General features: G+C 44.0%; 1 protein-coding gene and 1 pseudogene across 1 annotated transcript in view; one reads left to right on the plus strand and one right to left on the minus strand.

The window, feature by feature from the left end:
* Positions 1–9,324, minus strand: part of LOC146833747 (MBT domain-containing protein 1-like) — a 50,931-nt pseudogene extending 41,607 nt beyond the window's left edge.
* Positions 1–25,904, plus strand: part of PAPPA2 (pappalysin 2) — a 687,952-nt gene that overhangs the window by 635,376 nt on the left and 26,672 nt on the right. Inside the window, exon 21 of the mRNA XM_085601602.1 lies at positions 19,919–20,017. Coding sequence (XP_085457728.1) covers positions 19,919–20,017 — 99 coding nt within the window. The remainder of the gene's footprint in view (positions 1–19,918; positions 20,018–25,904) is intronic.

Genomic DNA, 25,904 nt, shown 5'->3' on the forward strand with positions numbered 1-25,904 from the left:
GTCCGACTGGTGATAAGCGGCTGTGGGCGGCATTTACTTGTAAGGGAGACAGGTGACTGGGGTGGGCAAACTACACACATTTTTGATGAGTGAATGGTTGCCTTGTGGAAAGGTTTACGCTCAATGCAGTAGTCCCAAGTTGGTTATGTTGACTAGCCAACAATAAAGGGTAAGGGCCTGATTGGTTCATTGGGAAAAGTCGTGCCTGATGCCATTCGTCTGATCTGTTTATTATAAGGTTAAGACAAAGGCAGTAGGCCAGCGTATTTATTGCAAAAAGCATTTATTAAAATCAACGGTCCTTGAACAGTGTATTGTTATTACACTGTGCTGCAGGCTTTAGAAAGGTATTTCTCACAAATTAAATTACTGTACTCGACAAGAATTATGGTGTTTTCTCACCCCCTCTGACAAACCCCGTGGATAGAAGATTTTCACAACGATCTTATTAGACCAATTTCAGAGGGGTTGTATGTTGTTGTGCCCATTGTAATTCTGTACATATTTGTGATTTTACAACTGTATGCCTGAAGTTCGCAAGTATATTTACAATTCAGTGCACTGGTGTTGTTCATGATAACAAACTGTTAAGGCTGTTGTGGGCCTTATTGGTTCATTGGGAAAGTTAAATCAGATTCTATAGATTAGTTCTGTTTGTTATGAAAAGGTATAACATGCCAGAACATGCTATCATGAAAAGCCTGTAGGCAAGTATTTTTTTATATGAAATCTCAGAGATTACTGTGGTAGGCAAGGGTTTTAGTTCTGGTGTTATAGACAAACAAATCATGGGAGTAAAAGATGTTCTCTATGAAATCCATATTATGCATTATAGGAGGGATTCTTTATTGTCCTGACAACTGTTATTTTGTACCTATTTGTACATGTCCTTATGTATGCCTTATCCTTATGGTTGCCTTGTGTAATAGCAAATGACAATGCAGTAGGCCTGAGTTGATTATGATGACAGGCCAAAGGGAAAGGCTATAGACCCGATTGGTTCCTTAGGAAAAGTTATGTAATCTGCCATAGATCTAATTTGTTTTTTTAAATAAGAGTTACACCGAAGGCAGTTGGAATAATTTCTGCATTTTAAAAAGCATATGTTAAAGTCAATAGGCCTTTAAGGGAGCATTGTTAATGTACTGTGTTAAATCCTGAAGACATGTATTTGTTAAATGTATTCTCGCAGATTATGTACACTAACGTTTTGTCATTGATTAGCCCCATTGACAAACTCCAGGTGTTGAAGATTTGCACTGTAACATTATTGCTAGAATTTCATCGGAAGGCATTATTTGTCTTCCGTGAGCGCAGTGGTATTTACAAATGTGCAGAAGGTAACATGATATTTATTGTCATTATTGAGTGTGGGACAGGGCCATGAGATGCGAAGACTCGAATGAGTCATGATGCCCCTCCTCTCCCTCCACAATGGTAATAAATATTATATTGCACGTAACGCATCTCCATATATGGTTTATTCCAGGGTATATTTGCATGTGGTCTTGCTTCAACAAAAGTTGGTTAATCAAAACCAGCATTTAAGGGGTTACATTTGTGCAGTATGGTCATAAATTTATGAACGCGTCATTATTAGTATAGTTGCTCTAAATAACACACTGTTGAGACACCTTTTTTTTCACTGCCATGGAATAAATATCTACCTACATATCTCTGTATATGTATGCATGTATAAATATATGTATAATAAAAATAAAAAAAAGATTAAAGTAATGTTATAGTTAGGTGAATATGTCAGTGACAACACTAAAGTTTTGAACTAAAAAAACACAAAGTCACCAGTTAAAGTTAGCAGAGCTAACTATAACTTGAATCCCCGCCGTGCACTGCTTATAACCTCACAAATTACATCACTGATTACATGTTCTATGACATAATTTATAACATCACTGATGACATCTCAAACATTGAATTACATTTGGATGGGGGCCGTATGGACCCCTATCCTGGGGCAGGTTCAAGCCCTGGGGACCACCACCACCCCAGGTTGTCACCTCACAGACAAATTTGCTTTCTCCTGAAGTAGAAGTCACAGGTGGAGACTGCACAGTGGTGCAAATCATGAATTTCATGCGTAATAAGGTGCTGCAGGGCAGATTTAGTAATTTTTCATGTAATGCAGATCAGCAAACAAATTTGATTGGCCGGTTTTACACAAGGTAGGAAACATAACACAGAGCCATATCTATTATCTGCTGCTGTTGTCATCCTCTGTGCTGGCATATAGTTAGTCTACCTTGAACAACACACTGGCTTGCATCGTGGTGCAGAGGCGAGTGTACTCTGTCTAGATTAGGATGTGCATTGAAAACATACCTTTTGGGGGTGCATTTACTATAAATTCACACAATGTGGTGCAGCAAAGGAACTCGCTTCACTGTGCTGCGTTGCATAAAAGGGAGAGAGCAGAATTGCCTCATATTTACAAGGATATGGAGCATTTCTGCTCTCTCCTTCTGGTGGCAGAGTGTGTACTGCCAAGTACCAAATTCAGGCATCCTTGCACTATAGTGCAAGGGTGCCTGCAATAAGGGCAGTATCGCTTTTGTGTAGAAAGGGATACCTTGCAAAACAAGGAGAGGGGCTCAATTAAGTACAAAGAGATAGAGCACCAATAACTGTTAGGTTAAAACAAATTTTCTCTTTGTGCTAGGATAGAGACTTATGTAACATAAACAGACCTTATATCATTCACACACTTATACACTTTCAGACAAGGTTGAAACCACCTAACGTGTAATGTTGGAAAATTATCAGTAAAGAAACTCTTTCATTAGTAAAAAAGCATTGATTGAAATTTATTGACAAATTAAAAAGAGCTATCACATGATCACAATACATCAAATAAAATAGTCAAAAACAGGTGACTGAGAGTCAAACCCCACTTGTGACAATAAGATAAAAATATATATGTACGTTATTTCAAAAGACACACACAGTTATAAAATATAACTTTCAGAGCAAATTTAAAAGGACAATAGGACATACATATAATTGTGTAATGGGAGGAGCAATGACAGACATCAGAGTTATGTCTTGGATGTGTGGATTTGTGATTACAGTAAACAGAGACAGTCTGGTGACAATGCACCCTAATTGCTTGGGGTTCTGTTCCGCAACAAATTCCACCCACAATCTATGCGTTGACGCGTTTCGGTGGTGTATAATGATAAAGGCCACCTTCTTCAGGACTGACAAAATTAAAGTCCTCCACAGAAAAACTTCTCTCTTTATTATGAATTTTGCTAAAATTAACTAAGGTATGAGTGATGAATGAGATTTGTTTCCCTCCCTTTGCCTAAAATGTAGTTTTCTCAGTGCAATGTTGGAAATTTTGAGGTTACTCTGTTTTTAACTAAGATGCGGTTAGATTCTCTATAGGGCATTGTTTGCTATTTAGTGAAAGAGGTAAAAGAATACAATTTTTAATTGTGTAATCAAAACATGTATATGTATGTCACTTTTTCGCATTTATTTTTTTCTTCTCTAATGCTCATATTATGTTTTATGTTTAGGGATTCTTGTTAAAGTTTTTCTGTGGAGGACTTTAATTTTGTCAGTCCTGAAGAAGGTGGCCTTTATCATTATACACCACCGAAACGCGTCAACGCATAGATTGTGGGTGGAATTTGTTGCGGAACAGAACCCCAAGCAATTAGGGTGCATTGTCACCAGACTGTCTCTGTTTACTGTAATCACAAATCCACACATCCAAGACATAACTCTGATGTCTGTCATTGCTCCTCCCATTACACAATTATATGTATGTCCTATTGTCCTTTTAAATTTGCTCTGAAAGTTATATTTTATAACTGTGTGTGTCTTTTGAAATAACGTACATATATATTTTTATCTTATTGTCACAAGTGGGGTTTGACTCTCAGTCACCTGTTTTTGACTATTTTATTTGATGTATTGTGATCATGTGATAGCTCTTTTTAATTTGTCAATAAATTTCAATCAATGCTTTTTTACTAATGAAAGAGTTTCTTTACTGATAATTTTCCAACATTACACGTTAGGTGGTTTCAACCTTGTCTGAAAGTGTATAAGTGTGTGAATGATATAAGGTCTGTTTATGTTACATAAGTCTCTATCCTAGCACAAAGAGAAAATTTGTTTTAACCTAGAAAGGGATACCTTCCTGCACAAAACCAATCTTTAGAGGCATATTCCTCTTTCTATGCATGCTGTAAAATGCAGCACACATAGAAAGAGGAAGTAACTTGGAGAAATAAAGCTATTTCTCCTCATTACGCCTCTTTCGAGTAGGTGCACCATTTTGGTGCAAAACCCAGGTTTATAAGTCTATGTAAATCTGGGTTTGCATCAAAATACATGGGTTGATGCATGGGAATTCTCATTCTCCACCCATGTAATACTTACATGAGGCAAAGTAAAGAAAGGCAGCGCTATGTGCTGCGTTGCGTTACTTTGTTCTTACTAAACCACATAAAGCCACATAAAGGTGTTTTGAATGGCTTAGTAAATGCCAATACGATTTTGCATCGAGACTGCAGCACAAACGTGGCGCAACCCTGACGCAAAACCATTGTAAATCTGAGCCCTGTGTCTATGCAGACTCACAAGGATCCCATACATCGGGTGTGAGGAGTGCACATCAGCATATATGCAGCACTTTTTTTGCATGGAGAAAGAAATGAAAACTATTTATCATGTTATCGCTTGCTTCAAGGAAGCCTTACTTTAAGACGCACAGCACCGTCTGGCTATATTAGTAAATTCGGCTTTGCATCAAATCCTATGGGTGTTTGCATTGATCTGGCCAAGTAACGCTATTAGACTCAAAGTGAAGCAAAGCAGCGCACCTCTCTGTTTGCAATGAGAGAAGGTCACCTCAATTCATGGGAAAGTAAATACCAGTGTGTTGATTTACATCACTTTACAATGGCAAAAAGCCTTAGTAAATCTGGGCTCCAGACTTTTGCTGATGCTGCTTAACTCATGCACACTTGCCAATTATGGTGCATATTTTGGCCATCAGGCGAAAGCAGCGCATGACGTGTTCAAGCCGAGGACCAAGGAAAGCTGAAGGAAGAGGAATTTAGGACTGATCGTTTCCATGCATGATTAAGACAACTGATGATGACCTTTTACACTGACTCATTCTGAAGATAAGGCAAGGAACCAGGTGGTCGAAAGGTGTTCCTCTGCCAAACTAAACAGTTATATGCCTTTCGAGCTGCAAATATTGCTAAAGATTGCAGAGGCTCACATGAAAAATTCTGATGCATGATTCTCCATCTACAAGAAGACACCTCTGGAGGCCCCTAGCAGCATTTTTACGCCGCTGGAGTGTCACTTTATTTACCCTTCAGTGGCTCAATGTCCCGCAGCATATTTACAAGGCAACGCAAAGTCACTTTGCATGGCTTTTTATGGCCTTGCAAATATGTGTCCCTTTCAGACAGAACACTGCGTGAAAGGGGCATTCCATGAATGTTGTTGTGGGTGTTCCCACGCAAAACTCATGGAATCTAAAGCATTCCCAGGTTTCTGAGGAATCATAAAACTGAGAGTGCATCAGAATCTAACACCACCCCTGGAGTGGCATTAAGGAGGCACAATGAGGAGAAATATCCTTATTTCTCCTTGTTTTTTCCTTCTACTATGTGTGCTGCTGCAGCACACACAGAAAGAGGAAAACACACCTCATGATTGTTTTTGTACAGGAAGGTGTCCCTTCCTGCACAAAACATTCATTCCTATAAAGCAGACACCCTTACACCATGATGCAAGGGTGCCTGCATTGGCGCATAGCAGCCCATTGTGCGCCAGCGCAGGGCAAAAGGACAGGACTGAGCCATATCCCATAGATATGGCGCATTCCTGCCCTTTTCTTTTGATGCAGCGCAGCAAGATTCCTTGCAGCACTGCCTTGCGCAAAAAAGTCGTAAATCAGGCCAAGAATATCCAAGGTAGAAAAGTTGGCATACTTAAAGCTAAGCCAGTGTGCGGCTACTATTGAGGTGTGCTATCTCGTGATGGGGTGGTCTGGCCTGAAGACGTTTGTAAATATTAAGTGTGCTGAAAGATGAATCACTGTCAAAATTTAAAGAGATAAAGCAAAATCAAGAGGCAAAACCAAAGGCCCTCATTCATGGAAAAAAGCTCTACAAAAGAAGGACATGTCCCCATCACCCACTGACACAAGTGATAAGACCTGGGGGGCAATAGGCAGGAAATAAGTCATCCAGCAAATGCAAGGTGTCTAAAAAATCTCTCTTTTTTTTTTCTAATATGTTTATTAGTTTCATACTACGTAACATGAGACACATACACTAGCATTATCATCACAATTGTATTTTGCACATAGGAGGACTAGCACAGTACATACTTCAATAAAGTTTTATACGTTCCACATGACTTCTGCATCTTTTTTATCCTCATCCACCCAAGCATACCAACTATTAACACTCCCTCCCAAATTAACGTCGCAACATACAACACAAGTATCATTACTACAGCACTAGACGTTCGTCTGTGTCACTGATTGTGCAGCCTCCCATATCCCACTTTCATGGTCCACCTCATCTGTACCTTTACTCTCCACATATGTTTTATACAATGCCCAGATGTTTTTCGGTCTATTACGTGGCAGTAATATTTCACTATAATTTTCGGTTTGAGTGCTACAATATAACATGTCTCTCGACCATTGTAAAATTGTGGGAGGGGGGCCTCTCGACCAGCATTTAGTTACACACTGCTTTGCTAATAACAAGCCCATATCCATCAATCTCCGTTTCCCTTTGGGTACCGCCTTGGAGTATCCAAGCAGAGCAAGCGTCGGTTCCGGCGCCAGTGGCATTTCCGTCACCCGACTCAGTTCCGCAAAGATCAGTCCCCAAAAACGAGCTACCTCCGGGCATGTCCAGGCCAAATGAAAGAAATCAGCAGCCTGGGCATTGCACCTCTCGCATGTAGACTCCTCTCTTAATCCGTATCTATGGAGACGCTCCGGGGTGTAATATATCCGATTTAGAAATTTAAAATGTATTAGTCTGTCTCTCCCGTTGAGGGAGATACGTTTTGTACTCATGCAACAATATGTCCAAATATCATCCGTGATGTCCCTCTGAAGGTCCCTTTGCCAGACTAGTCTAGCTTTAGTATAACTATGCTTCCTATTAGACATCGAGGCGTGATAAATTCTAGAAATCATCTTGGTGGGCGTCTGTGCTGTAATGAGGTTGGTCAGGGCCAGAAGCTCAGGGGGTTCCAACATGTCATCCCCCAAGAGCTCGCCGAGTGCATGTCTAACTCTGTGAAATTGAAATTGTGTGAGCTGGGTCGGAGTTTCCTTGTTTTCGCACAGGTCTCTCCAACTCCTAGCCATGCCATCAGTAAAGAGGTCCCCTATATTTTGTGCCCCAAGTGACCTCAGCGCCAACACTACCCCTCTGTCTGTACAGGGCTTTTAGTCATCTACACCAGTCAAGTCAGGCGACTGGAGAATACAGAATAGCTCCAGCCTGAAGTTGTAATAAGTGGTGCCATGCATGTGTGACTGTGTTTAGCGAATCAATTATCCCCGTTCGTCTATCAGGGGGTGTAAAAAGCAGCGCCGGAAGGGGTTTGGGAGGAGCCACTACAGTTTCTATTCGAATGTGTGGTATATCAAACGGCCCATGTATCCAGTGGTATGCCTGTGCACTCTGCACGGCTCTATAATATAAGTCCAAGTTGTGTGTGCCTAGTCCCCCCATAGAATACGGGAGCGTGAGGATCTGCCAACCGGCGCGTGCCTGTTTGCCCGCCCAAGCTAGATGGGTCATAAGGGACTTAAGTCGTTGGAAGAACACCCGAGGCAGCACCATATGACTATTTGTGAAAAGAAACAGGAACCTTGGTAGTATGACCATCTTCATAATGGACACTCTACCCATCAAAGATAATGGTAGTTGGACCCACCGTACAATGTCCTCTTCAAGCTTGCTGATGGCCACCCCATAGTTTCCCTAAACACCACTTCCGAATCCGTGTGTAACTTAACTCCCAAATATCTAACCGCATCTGTGGACCACTGCAGTGGGTACTCCAGTTCAAAGGCCACCGTGGAGGAAACATAATGGACTTGCTCCAATTGACGCACAAGCATGACATGGTACTAAAGAGCACCACCTCTCTCAGTATTGGAGAAAGGTTGGTTTCAGGATGACGAACATATAGGAACGTGTCGTCAGCGTAAGTGGATACAATCAGATTATTGCCCGGGAAACGTAATTTGTATAGGGTTGGTAACTAAGTTACCTATTTTGATACGCGCCGTAGGAGAATTATAGAGCACCCCAATTAGCTGCATAAAAACCGGGCCCACTCCCATCCTAAGGAGAACATGACATACAAAGGGCCACTCAACAGTCGAACGCTTTCTCCATATTTAAAAATACCGCCAGGGCAGGTATCTCCAGCCTGGTATGTTGTAGGACGGCAAGCACCGTACGTAAATTGTACGTTAGATTCCTGCCCGGCACAAAGCCTGCTTGTTCCAGCGCCACCAATGTGGACATCAATGGAACCAGACGGTTCGCAAGTATTTTCGCAAAGATTTTCGTATCCACATTCATTAGAGATAGAGGCCGATATGATGCACATTCATATGGCGGTTTACCCGGCTTAAGGATTGCAACTATGAACGCTTCCCGCATAGAAGGCGGCATCTCCCCCGAAACACACATATCTTTGAAGAGCAGTTGCAAATGTGGCAGTGGGATATCTAGGAACGCCTTGTAAAAGGCCACTGTTAATCCGTCCCCACCTGGTGCACTCCCAGCTCTCATAGTAGATATAGCAAGCAGTATTTCTTCTCGTTCAATAGGACGCATCAGAAATTCTCAATGCGTATTAGTTAGCCATGGAAATTTAATATGGGTAAGGTAGTCAAGCATGTGTTCTTCCGAGCTGCCTCCTCGGGAGGCATATAATAGTGCATAATATTGTCGGCATTGCTCCGCCACTTCCGTTTCCGTCAGTAGGGTGTCCCTGCTGTGAGTGGCGAGCTCAGGTACTACCGATTTCTCTTCGTTGTTTTAGCAATTGTGCAAGTACCGCCACCGGTTGTTCCCTTTCTCCGTATACTCAGGCAGTAGCATACTTGCCCATGTGCTTGATCTCTGCATCAGCCTCCTCGTGGTATTCCTCTGAGGTAAGTTTTATCTCGTGTGTTATCGCCTCATCAGGTCTAGCCAGCAGGGTCCTTTCCAAGGACACAAGCTTTAGTTCCAACTCAGCAAGCCATTTGCGGATCGCCTTAAGGACGCCCGCATGTTTAGACATAGCTACACCCCTTATATATACCTTAAATGTTTCCCACACTGTCTGAAAGGAGTCCACCGACCCCACATTTTTTTCAAAAGATATTTCAACGGCCTCGGCCATCTCTTCCTTGAAGACTATGTCCAATTATGAATAAGGTGGAAATCTCCAAGTAAAGGGGGGTATACGCGCCCTTGGGGTGTTAAGCACCCACAGCAGGGGGGAATGGTCAGAGTGTGTACGGGGGAGAATCGTATATGCTCTAATGTTCATGAGCAACTGCCTATTAACAAACCAATAATCTATTCTAGCGTGTACATCATGATATGCAGAGTAGTGTGTTTATCCCCCCTGCGCTGGATGTTGGTGTTGCCAGACAAAGCACATGTCAAAACGCACTAGTGTGCCCTCAATAGCTCTAGCTGATGCCAATATGCGTCTCTCCCGGCCTCCTGATCTATCAAGATCAGGGTCCATGACAAGGTTAAAGTCTCCACCCCACAGGAGTCTAATGCCCACAGTTTCAGTCAGCTTCCTGTAAAGTCCGGGTTGTCATAATTTGGTCCATACACATTAACCAGTAGTAATTCAAGTCCCCGCCCCTTGCACCTAGTGATTACAAATCGTCCTTCCGTATCTGTCTCTAAGGGCTCTAGCCTCAGCTCTTTCTTGTCATTAACCCACGTCAGCACCCCTCTTGCATGTGTGGTAAATTCAGCTGTGTGGATGTTGACCTGGAACCCTCTAGTACGCATTTTAGGACTGTCTATTGGAAGGTGTGTTTCCTGCAATAGTGCGATGTCAACGCTCTGTCTATTTAGATAGCTTAAAATCTTATGAACTTTCCTGTGGTCGTTAAGGCCACGCACGTTCCACTTAAGCATACTTATTGTATCAGGGCCAGTGTCAGTATGGGATTTATTCGCCTCAGTCATAGGGTCGTTCTGCGTATCGATACAGTACTTCTCGTACCCTCCTCCTAATCTGTATGCAGTGCACATCGTCACATAATGCAAAAATTTGAAAAATAAACTGTGCGTGTCTCATTACCTTCCCACCCCCCACCCATGCCAGGCTACTGCCTAACTGTGCCAGTACGACAATTCCCTCCCCATTTTACCTAAACAAGTAACAATGTCATATATGCAATTTTAGTTAGACTACTCTCAGTACTCCTTTTCTTCCCGCCCCAAAGAAAACACAAACAGTGTGATTCACGCGTGGGCAGATGTTGCGAACCAAGTAAAAACAGGTGCTGTAGCGTTACATGGCACCTACTCCAATTCACCGCCAGCACTATCACACTTCAGAAGCAGGAGCCCCGCCTACAACTTAAAACTCCACTCAATGTCACGATGCCTGCAAGATCCCATCTCAAAAATCAAAGAGAGACTGTAAATTGGTATCTGTAATCTTAGTCTACGTCGATTTATAATTTGCCACCCATCAGCATAGCCTCTCACAGCCCGGACTCACGCCCCAGCCTCGAAACAAGGTGGCCCATCATACTATGAAATTTGTCTATTGAGTCTGTCATAATACCAGATTCAGTCTTGTTCTGCTAGGGTGCCGCCAGTTGCTCCCTCCTGAACTGCTCTCTCCGGACTAGGTCGCTTCTCCTTAGCCCCTTCTTTCAAAGCTTTTTGCAAGGACTTAGGTACAGTGAAAATTCGCGAGTGGCCATTCCTGTTGACCCGTAGCCTGGCAGGGTAGAGCATGGCGTAGTCTATGTTCTGGTCTCTCATCTGACGTTCGAGTGGAGCAAATTGTCTGCGTGCTTCCTGTACACGAGCCGTAAAATCCGGGTATAAGGAGATGTTAGATACCTCGTACTGCAGTGTCTGCTTGTTTCTCGCAACTGCTAGCTCAGAGTCCCTGTCCCTGTAGTTCAACAGTCTCGCTATTATAGGTCTAGGAGGTGCTCCGGGGGGGGAAGGGCATGGACCCAACGATCGATGCGCCCTCTCCACCACAAAGATGTTAGAAAATGCCTCGTTGCACAGTAGAGTGGTCAGCAGTGTCTCAACAAACTTCTCCATGTTGCCAGTTGGCGTTGATTTAGGGACCCCCGTAATTCTTAGGTTGTTTCGACGTGAGTGCGCTTCCAAATCTTCAGCTTTGTCTTGCAGGACTTATAGAACCTCCCCATTTTTTGGTGATCTGTATCCAACGACGTTTGCACCTCCAACACCTCAGTCACCCTGCGCTCCGTCATATCCAGTCTCTCCGCATGCTTGTCAAGCCTTTCAGACATCCTGTCCATACGATACGAGAGAGCATCAATTTTATCACCTAAGCCTGCAAGACTGCCCTGGAGGTTTTTTTCCATCATGACTAACCTGGAGCGAATGTCGCCTTCCACCTCCTCAGTCGGTGGGTCTTGCGTGGAATTGTCCTCCTCAACCGCATTTTCTCGACCTTTTGGCTTTTTTTGGTCAAACGTGATTTTTGGTTGATTTCTATCCACTTTGCCCATTGTTGCTTTGTGCTGCGCGATCAAACACCAGCCCACCAGAACAGAAGAGATCACGGCCAGTCAACAGCGCCGCCCAGTCGCTCCATGCTTCCGCAGTGCACTCAGGCTCCCAACAGTGTCCAGACAGTCAAAATTGTTCCCTGTCAGGGGTGACTAGGCCAGCTCGTCGTTAATCCCACCTTCTTTCGCACCGCAGGCAGGCCGGTTAATCAATATGGCGCCCAGCGCTTAACCATGATAACACGTTTGTGGTGCCGGGCTGACCCTGTCCACTCCACACCGTCAGTTGCACTTATAGCGATGTCACCCAGCTTAGAACAGCCGCTCACAGTGTCCACTGCTAGTGTCAGCTAGCCCTGCAGCGCCATACGGGGGAGAAAGATGTACCTCAGTGCTCCACATCACAGGTCCTTATCACACCATGTTGTGGGACTGCGCTAAATGGCCGCCGCTCAATGCTGTAGCGTTCTTGGTAGTGGCTCAAATCTGGCACACTCCTGCCACAGCTGCAAGGGCTGTTATGACCACAATGGCAAAATCAGACACCAATCGCCAGTACTGCCCCAGCCAAGCTAGCTCCCATCTCAGGGCGCGCCACAATCCACCTGCAAATCTCGTCACCACCCCCTGCCTGCGATGTAGACAGGTGCGGGGGTCTCTGTAGCGTGTTTATCTCGCACTGCGGGAGGGCGTCTCACCTCAAACAGCGATCCGCAGGGTCAGGACGTAGTAGCAATCGCCCATGAGGAGTGTCGTTCCCGGGCCGAAAAAGGGGCGTGGCTATTCAGGCGCGAGAACGGCACCGCACCACAGCCGCCTGCTCGCACCCCAGACCGATGCTTCCGTGAATCGCGTAGGCCGCAGCAGACTGTCACGCTATCCGCTCTAGGAGAGGAGCTGAGCCGAGGGATCCCGAACGGCTCCGCTAGTGGCCAGATGCTCCTAGTCACAGCGCAACTCCAAAACAGAGGAATTCGGCGTTTCTGAAGCAGGATATTGGACGGATAATGTGGCGGCTGCATGGAGCAGAGCGCTCAAGCAGCCATCCTACAGCTCACAAGCTCTGCCCTTCGACTAAAAACATCTCTCTACATCAACTGTAGATATGGTGCTCTCCTGCTCCCTCCCTGTCACACAACGCAGCCTCTTTGGGTGCTGCGCTGCGTTGCATAACTTCTTTAAATATCTGGCCCTCAGAGTGCATGGACTGTCTTAGGATTGTATGAAACATGGATTCCATCAATTACGTGAAATTTCACGAAAACTATGTAAATTTTTGAGTAACTACCCAAAATGTGAATTCATCATTCAGTGCTATATTTTAGTGCAAAATTATTCTTCTCTTCAATTTTTGAGATGAAAAGGCATTTTGCGGTAAAGGATTGACCGAAAAGCACAGGTGGCACGAGCAACAGCTGCTTGCATTTTGCCCATTTGTGTGATTCCTCAACGATTTGGAATAGTGTGTAATTACGTAATATGGTGCAATTTCATAATTTTGCGCAAAAAGCATTATGCCACATTCATGAAATTATGTCAAAGACACCAGTGTAATTAAATGTTTGTTTGGGCCTGGACTGTTTTTGAAACAGAGAGTTTAGACTGCACTTTGACACAACTAAGCAACCAATGGCGCTCTGATTCAGTTTTGGATTCTGTTCCATGCTCGCTCTAGAGGTGAAAAAGAGCAAAAAAATCTAGTAGCACCCTACATGACTGACACGATCAAAAACACAACCTTGTTGGCACCATCAAGAGTAGCCATGCATAATCAGCCTGTTGCAATGAGGATATGCGTGTACATGAGGCTTCCTGACAAAGGAATCAAGTGCAAATGACACCAACTCCGGTGGAGGCTCCTCCGCTAAGGCTGAGGAGCGTCGCCCCACAGCTTTTCAGCAGTGAAAAAAAGGAAACTTAATATGATAATAACACGTTTTTATCATTTTATTCTTCCATGTTGAGTCCAGGTTTGAGGCAGGATGGGGCTTTGTAATCACAGTCAACAGAGGGAAGATGAAATATGTGCACTTAAGTGCGCATGACGGTTTGGCCGGCCTAAGATGGCCAAACAGACATGTACACTTAGCATGTTCTCCCCCACCTGTAATGAACAGACTGGGTGGAGATCATGCACAGGCTCGTAGTCCTTGTCTAAGTGCTGAACCACGTCAGTCAGACAAATCACGAGGATGCTGTCATGCTGGTGACAGCAGTGTCGTGAATGGCTTTGGGGAGCCTGTGTGCTTCCTGCTTCTGGGAGGAAAGGCGATGGAAGAGAGACGGAGGTGTGCAGAGGTAAGTTGTGTTTTTTTCTTTTTCACCTCATCGCACCCTCCACCCCGCCAACCCATCCTGTACCAGCTGCCACTGCACATACTCCCACCATCCATGACTACTCTATAACTTTCCATAACTCAAGTCTATCAAGGCCATTCTTTTCGGATGTGACACGGATAAAGGTAGCAAGGAAGCAAAGAAACATGAACCCTTAGCCCAAAGATGGCCTGGATTAATGAATCTGTGTTCTTACAGGCACAACATCACAATGCATTCACTGTCCACAACCCAGCTTCCTCTCCTTGACTTTATCATTGTCTTTGACTTTTACAGCGATTTGCTGCCTTTTGGCTAGGGTTGCTGTATAGAAATACCACATACATACATACAGACATATACGTTGAGAGAATGCCTTTCTGTGTCAGGCCAACACTCTTGGAGAGATCCCTCAGGAGGTGAGGCACAGGGCGGGCAGTAGCCTCCAGATCTGTATTATCTATGTTATGGTTTACTGGGCCTGGAATGTACTGCAGCTGGACCAGGTGGGGCAGCATCAAGTCACATTAGCAGCGTTGGCAGCTGTGTTGTTACTCACCACAGGAAGTGCTTTGGCAAGCGGCCCGGAAATAGAGAATGTGGACGCATGTGCAGCCCACCAGGCACAGCCAGGCAGCCCATTTCCTGCCCGCCCCTAACGCAGACCTAACATTTTTGACTAGAGCCAATTTTTGGACCAGATTATTACAGCACTTAAAACAGGTGTGTCAGGGGAGTGAAGCAGCACTGTCTGTGGAACGCAAATGACGTACATGATGTTTGACCCAAATGACTATGATGGTGATGATAATAATGCCAGTAATTCCAGTAGGACTGTTTATATTGCTATTATTCACTATACAAATGAGAGTGCTATTACTTCTACTAATGATGACACTAGTTCTAATAGTATTTACAGTAATAGAATAATGACAGTATTAATAATTATGAGAATAATAATGTGTGCTTATATAGCACACGCCACTATCCGAATTGTCCATTGGCAGTTTTAAGTTGTTGTTGTTCTTACTTATCTCAGTGGTACTCATTGTGCGAATTATGGGGCATTCAGCAAGGAGGCGATATAAAATTATTGACGCCTTTGCGTCCGTTTTCGGACGAAAAGCGGCCATAATTTTATCGCCTTATCAGCAAGGTCACGCTATCGCGTGAATCCTTGCATTAGCGCCTGTTTTCTGAACGCCCAGCTTTGCATCTCTAATGAGATGCAAAGTGGGCGTTCCAGCCCTGACATAACTGGAGAAATGTCGCAAAGCGACATTTCTCCAATTATCAATGGGCACGCTAACCTGCAGAGCGACAAGCAAAGTAGCGATAACCTCTGTTATCCCTACTTTCCTTACGCCTGCTTCAAGACTGACTTAGCCATGATATCCTATGGAAGGTGGATATCATGGCTAAGTATGCCTTGCCCTATCATCAAGCTATCGCCAAACTTTGTGAGATTATCACTGGATTTCCAGCGATAATCTCACATTTGGCATTTAGCACTTGGAATTTTATCGCTTTTGAGATAAGCGTTGCTAATAGCACACTATCTCAGCGATAAAATTCCACGTTACCCGGCGATAATTATCCTAGCGCTAAGTGCGCTTAGCGATAATTATCGCCGGTTCTTGATGATATGCCCCTTAGGAAAGATGAAAGGCTGAGTGGCCACTAGCAATATCCGACCCTGGGCCTGAAGATTAAAGGCAGATACGGAAAGTTGCACCCAAGTGCTGCTTGAATTTAAGACAGAGTTGAAGACACACTACTTCAAAAACAAGCCCACATCACAATGTAGGAACGGTCCATGAACCAGCTACCACGCCTATCACACACCGACTTTATGCTTACCCTTGACCCAGTACAGCGCACCACTGTCTTCTGAGCTAGGTTTTCCCTATGCAAATGCCACACACATACATACAAGGCATTTGTTGGCAGCACACTTCCTAAAATCTTGCTAACAAGCTTCTAAAACCCTGAAACCAGTCAGGTGACAGAGTGAGTGACAGTAAAGTCTGCAGCACGACTTTCACAAGTCCTCAAATGGCTTCCATCTGTTCAAACCTGATTATATTGTTAAACTCCTGAATGATCCAGTAAATGTTTAACAGCCTTCCCATGATGATCATCTTGGACTTTACACCAACCTTACAGAAGGGGCATGGAGAGGACTTGTGACAGTACTGTGTATGTTACTACATACGTTACTGCATACATCACTGGCACTCGGTCTGTTATCTGACTGATTCCAGGGTACCAGGTTCCATTGCACCCAAATAATGTGTTTTGTAGCACAAATGATGCAAGGACATTGTTTATGGAAAAACGTGATTTTATTTAGGGGGTTGTAGATCTATAAACTGGGCTGTTGTTTATGAACTTGATGCATTCTTGAGATGGAGTGTTGGCTTACGTCAGTGACCTAAATAGAGTTAAGTACTTATAACGTCTGGTCATTTTAAGTGACAACACCGATTACATCACTTATGCATCACCTTTGACATGACTGAATAAACCATAACTTGTGCCACCCCTTGTGCTGTCTATAACATAACACATTAAATCATTGATGGCATCGTAAGTAACATAATTAATGACATAAGTGACATCACTAATGACATCACTACATCTAGTAACAATCTTTGTTGCTACAATTCTATAACATGTTATTGATATACATGAAATGTAATTGTCAAGTGTTGTTAGAAACATTTTATAGCACTTGTTCTGATTACTGTGACAACTATGGTTTTTCAGAGTTATCAATTGGTAGTAAAGTTTGGCATTGTTTGTTTAGAACAATATTTGAACAGATAAAATAAGGATTTTGTTTACAATGCCAGGGAACATTTGAAAACTGTACGAATTTAGTTTGCAGAGGACTATACTATTGTGAAAGGGAGTGTGCTTTTCTCTTTGTTAATGTCAGTTGCTGCTTATTTTGAGTTTCTTCTACCATTTTATTGTGTTGTAAAGTATACGCTCCTATGTGATACTATTAATATTTGCTTATTCATCTTTTTTGAGGTTTAAATCTATGATCTAGTAATAATCTGATGCATTCCCAGGATTGCAATTCCTCGTAAATCTGGGAATGTTTCAGATTCCACGGGTGTTGCATGGGAACACGCACAGTAACACCCAGGGAATGCCCCTTTCACACAGTGTTCTGCGTGAAAGGGGCACATATGTACAAGGCCATGAAAAGCCATGCAAAGTGGCTTCGTGTGGCCTTGTAAATATGCTTCAGCACATTGCGCCACCGGAGCATCACAAAAATTACACTCCACTGGCGCAAAAGTGCCACTAGGGGCCTTGTAAATTAGGCCCATGATTTTTAAAATGCTTGTATTTCAGTTGTATTGTTTCATTGCAGTGCCTCTAATTCTGTCGCTAAACCTTTGAGTTTAACTGTATGTGCGAGTGGTATCAAACAAATACTCAGGGCCACTGGAATTATGCATCAGGGGATCACCAAATTATGTGACAGGTTCGACTAAATTATGCAGCAAGAAAAGGCAAACTATGCAGCACATTTTTTAATGTTAGTACTTTATTATTTTGTAATTTTTGAACATCATAATACTGTAAAAGGACCAGGCGCCTCTCCCAACAAAATGTTTCATAAAACCATGACCAAGCAAAGCAACCACTGACAAAGCCCGAAGGCTAACAGTCACTGCCAGATGTAATAGTCAAAGCTTGTCTTTATTGGTTTGTATAAACAAATTCACTGATGATATGGCTGCTAACTACGTGCTCGTTATCTGTCTCTCTCGTTCCATTTGAAGTTATCTCTGGTCCATATTTCGCCTTGTGTATCCTGTGTGCGGCTCTGTGTGTGTCTCTGTGCTTATTCTGAGACAGTCATGTTATACAAATGGTGGGCCCCATTTATGAGGTTTTGGCGCAGGGCAGTCCTGCAATGGAATCTTGCTGCGCTGCCCTGCATCAAATGAAAAGTGCAGGAATGCGCCGTATCTATGCGATATGGCACATTCATGTCCTTTTCCCCTGCACTGGTGCACAATGGGCTGCCATGCACCAGCGCAGGCACCTGTGCGCCATGGAGCAATGTTGCTTGTGTTGCAGGGATGCTTGTTTTTCTGCAGGAAGGGGTGCCTTCCTGCACATAACCAATCAAAAAAGGTATTTTCCTCTTTATCTGCAAGGAGAAATAAAGGTATTCTTTCTCGTTGCACCAGAGAGGCATTGGAATCTGATGCATTCCCAGGTTTACAAAACCTTGTGCATATGGGAATGCTTAGGGTTCCATGAGTGCTGCGTGGGAACACCCACAGCAACACTCATGGAACTCCCTTTCGCACAGAGTACCATATTTACAAGGCCATGAAAAATCACGCATAGTGCCATTGCGTGGCCTTGTAAATATGGGTCAGCACACTGTGCCACTGGAGAGTCAAAAAAAGTCACGCTCTGGTGGTGCAAGAGGCCTCGTAAATGAGACCCGGTGATTGTAAGTGTGGCTCTGAATAGAAGGTCATTTTGTCTTAGTGTAAATGTACTTAAGTGAGTCATATAAGCATGTGTCTAAGCCCACATCAGTCTGCAACAATGGATAATGCAACCATTTTTTTTATTGTAAGCTTTATCGCTGATATAGAATTGTTCAGTGAAGGCCTATTAATCAGAAGATGTGAAGTCACGAGTGGTCCATGTCTTGCCTCCCTGCTCTCAACAATGGTAATAAATTGTAACATTCAATCTATCAGGCAGTAAACAATTATTTTCTTATGTGAATTTTACACAATTGTGGTAATAAATAGGCTTTTCACCTTTGCACTGTAGTAATAAATAGGTGTGAATGTGTGTTTATTAATAAAATTGCTCTTAGTAAAATGATATTGGGCGTTTTTTATTTTTCTTTCTATGGCATAAATACATATATCGTTTTATAACCGGTTTGTTATTGCGTCAATCAAGGGCAATGGTTCAGCCCAATTCAGTCATTGGCCAACTGCCCTGTGCATTACAGAATTCTGCTCAATCACAAGGAGCACATCCCCCACAAAGAAGTTCACTTCTGTTCCAGGAACTACTATGGCAAAGTGTGCTTTTTGAGACCAAAGAATATTTTTTCTTTTAGCCAGTTTTTTATATTGGCACTCCTCCAACATAAAACCATGATCAAGGAAAACAAGCACCGACAAAGCCAAAAGGCTAGCAATCACTGCCAGAACTACTCGTCAATGTTTGTCTTTATTGGTTTGTATAATATGATATGCCAATGATATGGCTGCTAATGTTATCCATATTGCTCGCTCCATTTCTCTCCTCTTCTGATCTTCCTCCCTCCCCTTTTCTGTAGTCTGCTTGTTCCTGCTCAATATGTCTCTCTCTCTTGTTCCATTTAGATTCACCTCTTTCCCATATGTTGCTTTGTTTTGTTGCACTTGCTCACATTCTCTTTTATTTTCCAGGGCTGGTTTAGGTGCCCAAGGTGAGACTAGACCACCATTGCCCCTCCACACCACAACAGTTTAACCCCTTCCTTAGGAGTTGGGAAAATTTTACTTAGCCACAAGAAGAAAAAATACTTTCACTACCGTGCACTTTTTCCCTCTTTCTAGAGAGTTATCCCCTCTGCCTCAATTCATCTACCTTTTCTGTAATGAGTCTTTTTCTCTCCTTTCTTTCTATTACTTCTTTTGCACCTGTGCTGTGATACATCCCTCTTCTGTGTCACTCAACCATCCTCTCCTTTGCTTCATGTTTTTCTCTCCCATCAGTCTCTGTTGTCTATATCTCTAGTGGCATTTCCATGTCTCACTCTTTTGCTTCCCTCCTCAGCCTTTCCAGGCCGATGGCTGGTGTGATATTATCAACAACCGGGCGTACTGCCGGTATGATGGGGGCGACTGCTGCGCGTCCACCCTGTCCTCCCAGAAGGTAAGAGGCTCCTTCTTTACACATGCTGTATGTTACTACTCTAACCTGCAAACTGTAAGTGTACCTGTAGCCTCAGATACACTTTATAGGAAGGGCCTAGGGTCCCATGGTGGTCCACAGCTGAACTCCAGCATCCACTGTTTCTTCCATCATTCCAGAACCAACCCCTGCAGGGAAGTGTCAGATTCCCACAGCACGAGGGGCATATCATCAAGGGCCATATCGCCGCTTTCCTGGCTTTAAAAGCCAGAAAAGCGGCGATATTCACATCGCACTATCAGCAAGCTCGCGCTAAGCCTTGTTAGCGCTAGTTTCCATGAGTTTGCTCCCGTTTTCTTATCGCCCTGCATGACATGCAAAGTAGGCGTTCCGGAGCAAAACTACATGGAAACAGTCGCTAACAAGACTTCGCTTTATTAACAAACCTGCAGCAGACCCGCTTAGCAACAAGATTAATCGCGCTAAGCCCCCTTATCGCAGAATCTTAACACCTGCTTAAAAGTTGACTAAGCCATCTACATAATGGGAGGTGGATTGTAGGGTTAAGGTCACTGGGGCGTATCAGCTAGGATCTCCTTATCTCCTCCAATTTAACTCTTGTTTTCAGGCGATACTGGTGCTTTTCGCCGCCATTGCTGGATTTCATATCGCCTCAGAGACAAGCCTTGATAATAATGCGCTATCTCGGCATTGTGATCCAGCGATAGCCAGCGATATGAGAAATAGCGCTAAGCGTGCTTTGCGATATTTATCGCAAGTTGTTGTTAACCCCTTCAGTGCCACGCCCTTTCCCCGCCCTGTGCCGGCCGTTGCATTAGCGGGCGGGGTTCATGACGAGCTGGACTCGTCATGGGCACAGCGCAACCGCGGCCCATGACGAGTCCAGCTCGTCATGGGCACTGAAGAGGTTAATATGCCCCTTGATGAGTCAGTAGATTTCTGACGTAATCATTGAGGGGGTCACTGCTGGGTCACAAAAGTTTGACATATAGCTTGGAAACAAATGTATTGCAGAGATTAGGGAGAGGTAGGATTGGAATCTTATATAGTTACATTGTTTTCCTGCCTCTGAAAGGTTTGGGATCCATAGGTTTCAAGGTTTTCAGAATTACTAGCTTCTGAGCAATTATCCCATCATTAGTAGTTAAAGAGATGTAATGGAAATAGTAATCTAACAAACATTCTTATTAAAAGTGAAAGATATAACAACGAATATCAGCTGCTTTAATTATAGTTCATGTTAGCAACATGTAATAGTTTTGATTTATTTTATTTTATTGATTTTTATATAGCGCAAACTTGACCCGAAGGTATCAAAGAGCTTGACATAGTTGCAAAGTAGCAGTTACACGAGTTACATATGCAGTGAATACGATTTACTTTAGTTATTTATTTCATTTTGAAAGTTTGATACAGCGTGAACATGACCCTTTGGGTATCAGAGCGCTTTACAATTGTTCAAAGACAAATAGAATCAATAATATCGTATTAGAGAAATATTTGCTTTATCACATTTAGGCAGAGGTCTTCAAACTATGGCACCAGCCCACTCGGGAACTTTGTGTTGTATCTGGTGTGCAACGCCGGCAACACAACGAATAAGGGGGCATATTATCAAGACAGGCGATGAAATTATCGCCGCTTTGGCAGCAGAAAACTGCCGCTAAAACGGCGATAATGGGCTTGATAATATGCTCTATGGAATTCCAATTGAAGCCCAGGTTAGATGTCCTTCACATCTAACATGGGCTTCTATGGGAATTCTCAAGGGCATATTATCAAGCCCATTATCGCTGTTTTAGCTGCAGATTTCTGCCGCTAAAACGGCGATAATTTTATCGCCTGTCTTGATAATATGCCCCAAGCTCTCTTACGTGCACCATCCTGACCCTCTATAGTAAAGCCTGTGCTTCAGTCTTGAAAACAATCTCAGATTAGTGAAAGGAAAGAGCACCTCTTACAGCTTTCTCTTTAATTTTTCTCCATGAATGCTTAGTAGTTGTCGGAACTCAACACTCACATCTTGCTGCCAGGCTCAGCAGGTCATCGGGGAAACACAGATGCAGTCAGAGTTTAATTGATTACATTAGCATGTGAATAGATGAACTAAGATCTGAAGGTTTTTTGAAAAAGTCAAATGGTCTACAAAGAAACGGAGAAGATGCTAAAGATCATGTTGTATCATGAAGTGTGTGGGTTTACATGCACAAATATACCAATAATGACTCTTTACATAGCACAAAATGCAAACAAAATTATTTTTGCACCTAATATTAGCGACCAACTCAATGGTGTTCATTTTATCAACATCTGTACAGTCCAAGTTAGATTGAACACTGCAAAGATTTGAATGATGTGGCCTAATGGCTAGAGCGGTCGACCTCGAAGCTGGGGAATCGGGTTCGAGCCTCGGCACCGACGCTCAACATCCTGTGATTCTGGGCAGATCACTTCATCTCGCTGTGCCTAACAAAATGAATGTGCCTATCTGTATCGCAACTGGTGCTCATGTAAAGTGCACTAATACCTTTGGGTCAAGTTTGCGCTATATAAAAATCCCCAAAAAACAGAACAAAAAAAAATGTAAGCTAAGCCAGTTAGAAGTTTGCAGGTGACGCATTAGCCATTTAATATTACCCATAATAGATACTTGTGACCTGACCTGTGTTAGAAATTCTGATTCTGGTTGGCAGAGGTATGCACCCAGTCCAAGAAGGAACCACAATCTCAGTCAAGGTAGGTCAGTAACACATTCTAAATTAACTCATGCTCCCCCTCTTGTAACGTGGCACAGAGCAGTCAGGCTAACTAAGAAGCAATGTGAAAAGTATTTGTGCACCCAACACACAGTAACACAGTGCAAACACCACAAAAAGACTCCACACCAGTTTAGAAAAATAGAGAATATTTTTATGAGTAAAAAAAGACCAAAATGACAACAATCGAATAAGTAGAAATCAAGATACTAAATTTAAAGAATAAACTGTTTTGTAGTGCTTAGAAACAAATAACGCCAACCGGGGCTATCTGGTCGTGCTTGACTGGGGCAAATCCAAAAGTTCAGGCCAACTGCAAAAGAGCACAAGTCAGACACAGGGGCCTGCCTTGGCCAGCTGAACAGTACCTTCAATGCATCGACGTGGAGGAGATTCATGGAGCAAGGGAGGCGTTGCGTCACTGTCAATCTCGCAGATGGGGCGATGCATCGATTCCGAGATGCACAAAGTCAAGGATGCGTTGAGAGTCAAGATGCAATGAACGTTGGAGTGATGCATCATTGTCAAACCGCTGGTCCGTATGCGATGTGTACAGCATGAAGCAATAAGCTGGTGCTGAGCCATGCAAAGTTAGACATACGTCAGAAACAGGGAACAATGCGTCACACAGTCGGCAATGAGGGGTCTGCGGTTCAGGCTGCAGTGACGATGTGTTGGTTTAGAAGGAAATGCGCCGATTCCAATCAGTGCAACGGCATCACGGTGTACATTCTCTGGGTTGCAGCACTGAAAACTTAATTCCATGGGCCGAAGACTGGATTGGCACCACTGGGCAGAGCAGGACTCGCAACAGACAGAGTCCAGGTACAGGTTGCAGGGTGAAGTCACGACCCCTTAGGATATGGAGGTGATCTGATATTTATACCAGGCAAACAGGAGAGGATGTGGTTTCATGGCTAGACTGCCGATTTTGGAGCTGGGAAACCAAGGTTCGAGCCTCGGGGTCGACTCCACATCCTGTGACTCTGGGCAAATCACTTAATCTCCCCGTGCCTACCAAAAAAATGAATGTGTCCTTGTGTAACGTAACTGGTGCTTACGTAAAGCGCTCCAATACCTTTGGGTCGAATTTGCGCTATATAAATCTGCAAAAAAAAAACCAGGGACTAAACATGGTATCCAACCTGAGAAGGTGGTAACACTAAAAAGACTGAGGGTTCATCTTAAATTGGGTATAATGTTGCACTTGAAATTGATTCACACTAACTCCTGACTCCTACAAGGGAGAGACCTTTAGCGAGGGGGTCTAGCAGAGGGGCGGGTGGTTAAAGTACTTTCTTTCTTGAGACGACAAGCACTGGGCTAGACATTCGTATTATTGTGTCTGTTGGTGGATCGCTAAGTGCTAACCTCGAGCATGCCACACTATGTGACTGAGAAGCCTGTCACAACTTATCCTCACTACCCTGATAGTTAACTGAGGAAGGGGTTGTACATGACCTAGTTTGTAGAGTCATAGTACAGTGAGCCCTGGGGCATCAGTGGCAAGTGACCTCAACCCCCATGGTTAAGGTCCAGGATCCCCCGTCTGCTCCTTGGTCCCCTGTGTAGGAGAGTAGGATCTGTTTCTTATAGTTACCCCCACTTTTTGCTGATGTTTCACTGTTTTTCGCCTTTAGACTGGCTGGAGCCCTGCTAACCAGGACCCCAGCCTAGCTACTTCCTCTCTAAATTGATTACCAGTACTTTAGGTACACTCCAGATTGGATTCTGGGGTACCCTTATAAGTCCCTAGTATACGGTATACTATGTACCCAGGGCATAGGTACCCCAGAAGCCTTCCAGGGGCTGCAGCATGTATTGTGCCACCCCTGGGAAGCCATATAAAATGACACAACAGGTCTGCTACAGCAGCCTGTGTAAGGTGGTGTATGCACCCCTTACTGAGATATAGGTTACCTATATCTCTCTATATGACTGCACATGTAAACCTATCAGTCACCCCTATGGCAGGCCTTAACAATCCTGAAGGTAGTGTGCTGGGTTTCATGTGAGAGGGTGCCCATGCATGAGAAGAGTCCTCTGCAGCTTTCGGAACCTTTATTTCGGCGTTGTTTGTGATGCAGCCAAACCATATACTCTTAAGTGCATTATAACCTCGTGGTAAATGATAACTTTGGAATGGCTGCATGGAAACATGTGTTTGGTGTCAAACACCTTGGAATCATACCCCCACACCAGTAACTCATGTGGGAGGTATGATTCCACCCTACTAGAGGGAGAAACATGACAGCACCGGTATACCTGGAACCAGCTTTACAGACCCTGGCATCACAAAATGGATGCTGCCAGCCACAGACACGAGTCTGCCCTCCTGCTGCTGGACAAAACTCCAGCAGGGGAGGCCTGGACAATAGGTTTCCTGTCATAGGGAGGTGTAACCACCTCCCAGACAAGCTTTAGTGTATTGGGGCAGGGTGGGTGCACTCCAAAAGTACTTTGATGTCTGCACTGGGGGCATATTTGGTGTCCCTGTGCATAGTGCAGCTCAGACCGGTTGCAGGGGCTACCAGCCCCCGCTCTGGCGCGAAATTGGACAAAGGAAATGGGTGTAGCCACCCCTCTTTCCTGACCCTCCCATAGGTGGGTCCCTAGAGTTTTTACCACCCCTTCCTTGGGTATAAGATAGGAACCCCTGGCTACAGGACTTTAGATGTACCTGGATGAAACTCTGATACATAATCCTGGAACTTCGACGATCTACAAGGCACTAGATGACTGAAGAATCTCCCTTGGAGAAAAGGAATTACTCCCCTGCAAGGCAAGCACCTAAGACGCATCTGACCGGTTTGCATCTCCGAAGCTCCCACCGGACTCCAAAGAATTTGCAACATAGGAGGTGGGTTCCCAGATTTCCCAGAGGCCGACCCGAGCTCTCAACTGAGACCAGTAACTTTCGTGGGGACCGTGGAACCGGAACCCCTAGACACCGTGCACATTTGCAAGTGCATATGCTTCTCGTCAATCCTTGAGGCTGTGCTTTAGGCTACTTGTAGTCCACACCCTGAGCAGTGTCTCCACTGAAGATAACTGGCCTACACTCACCGAGTGTCCCGTGGGCTGGTATTGTGTGATTTCTCTCCCTGTTTCGTCGACTGGTGGGTCCCTGT

Source organism: Triturus cristatus, chromosome 4_2 (assembly GCF_964204655.1).
Source record: "Triturus cristatus chromosome 4_2, aTriCri1.1, whole genome shotgun sequence".
NCBI classification, from domain to species: domain Eukaryota; kingdom Metazoa; phylum Chordata; class Amphibia; order Caudata; family Salamandridae; genus Triturus; species Triturus cristatus.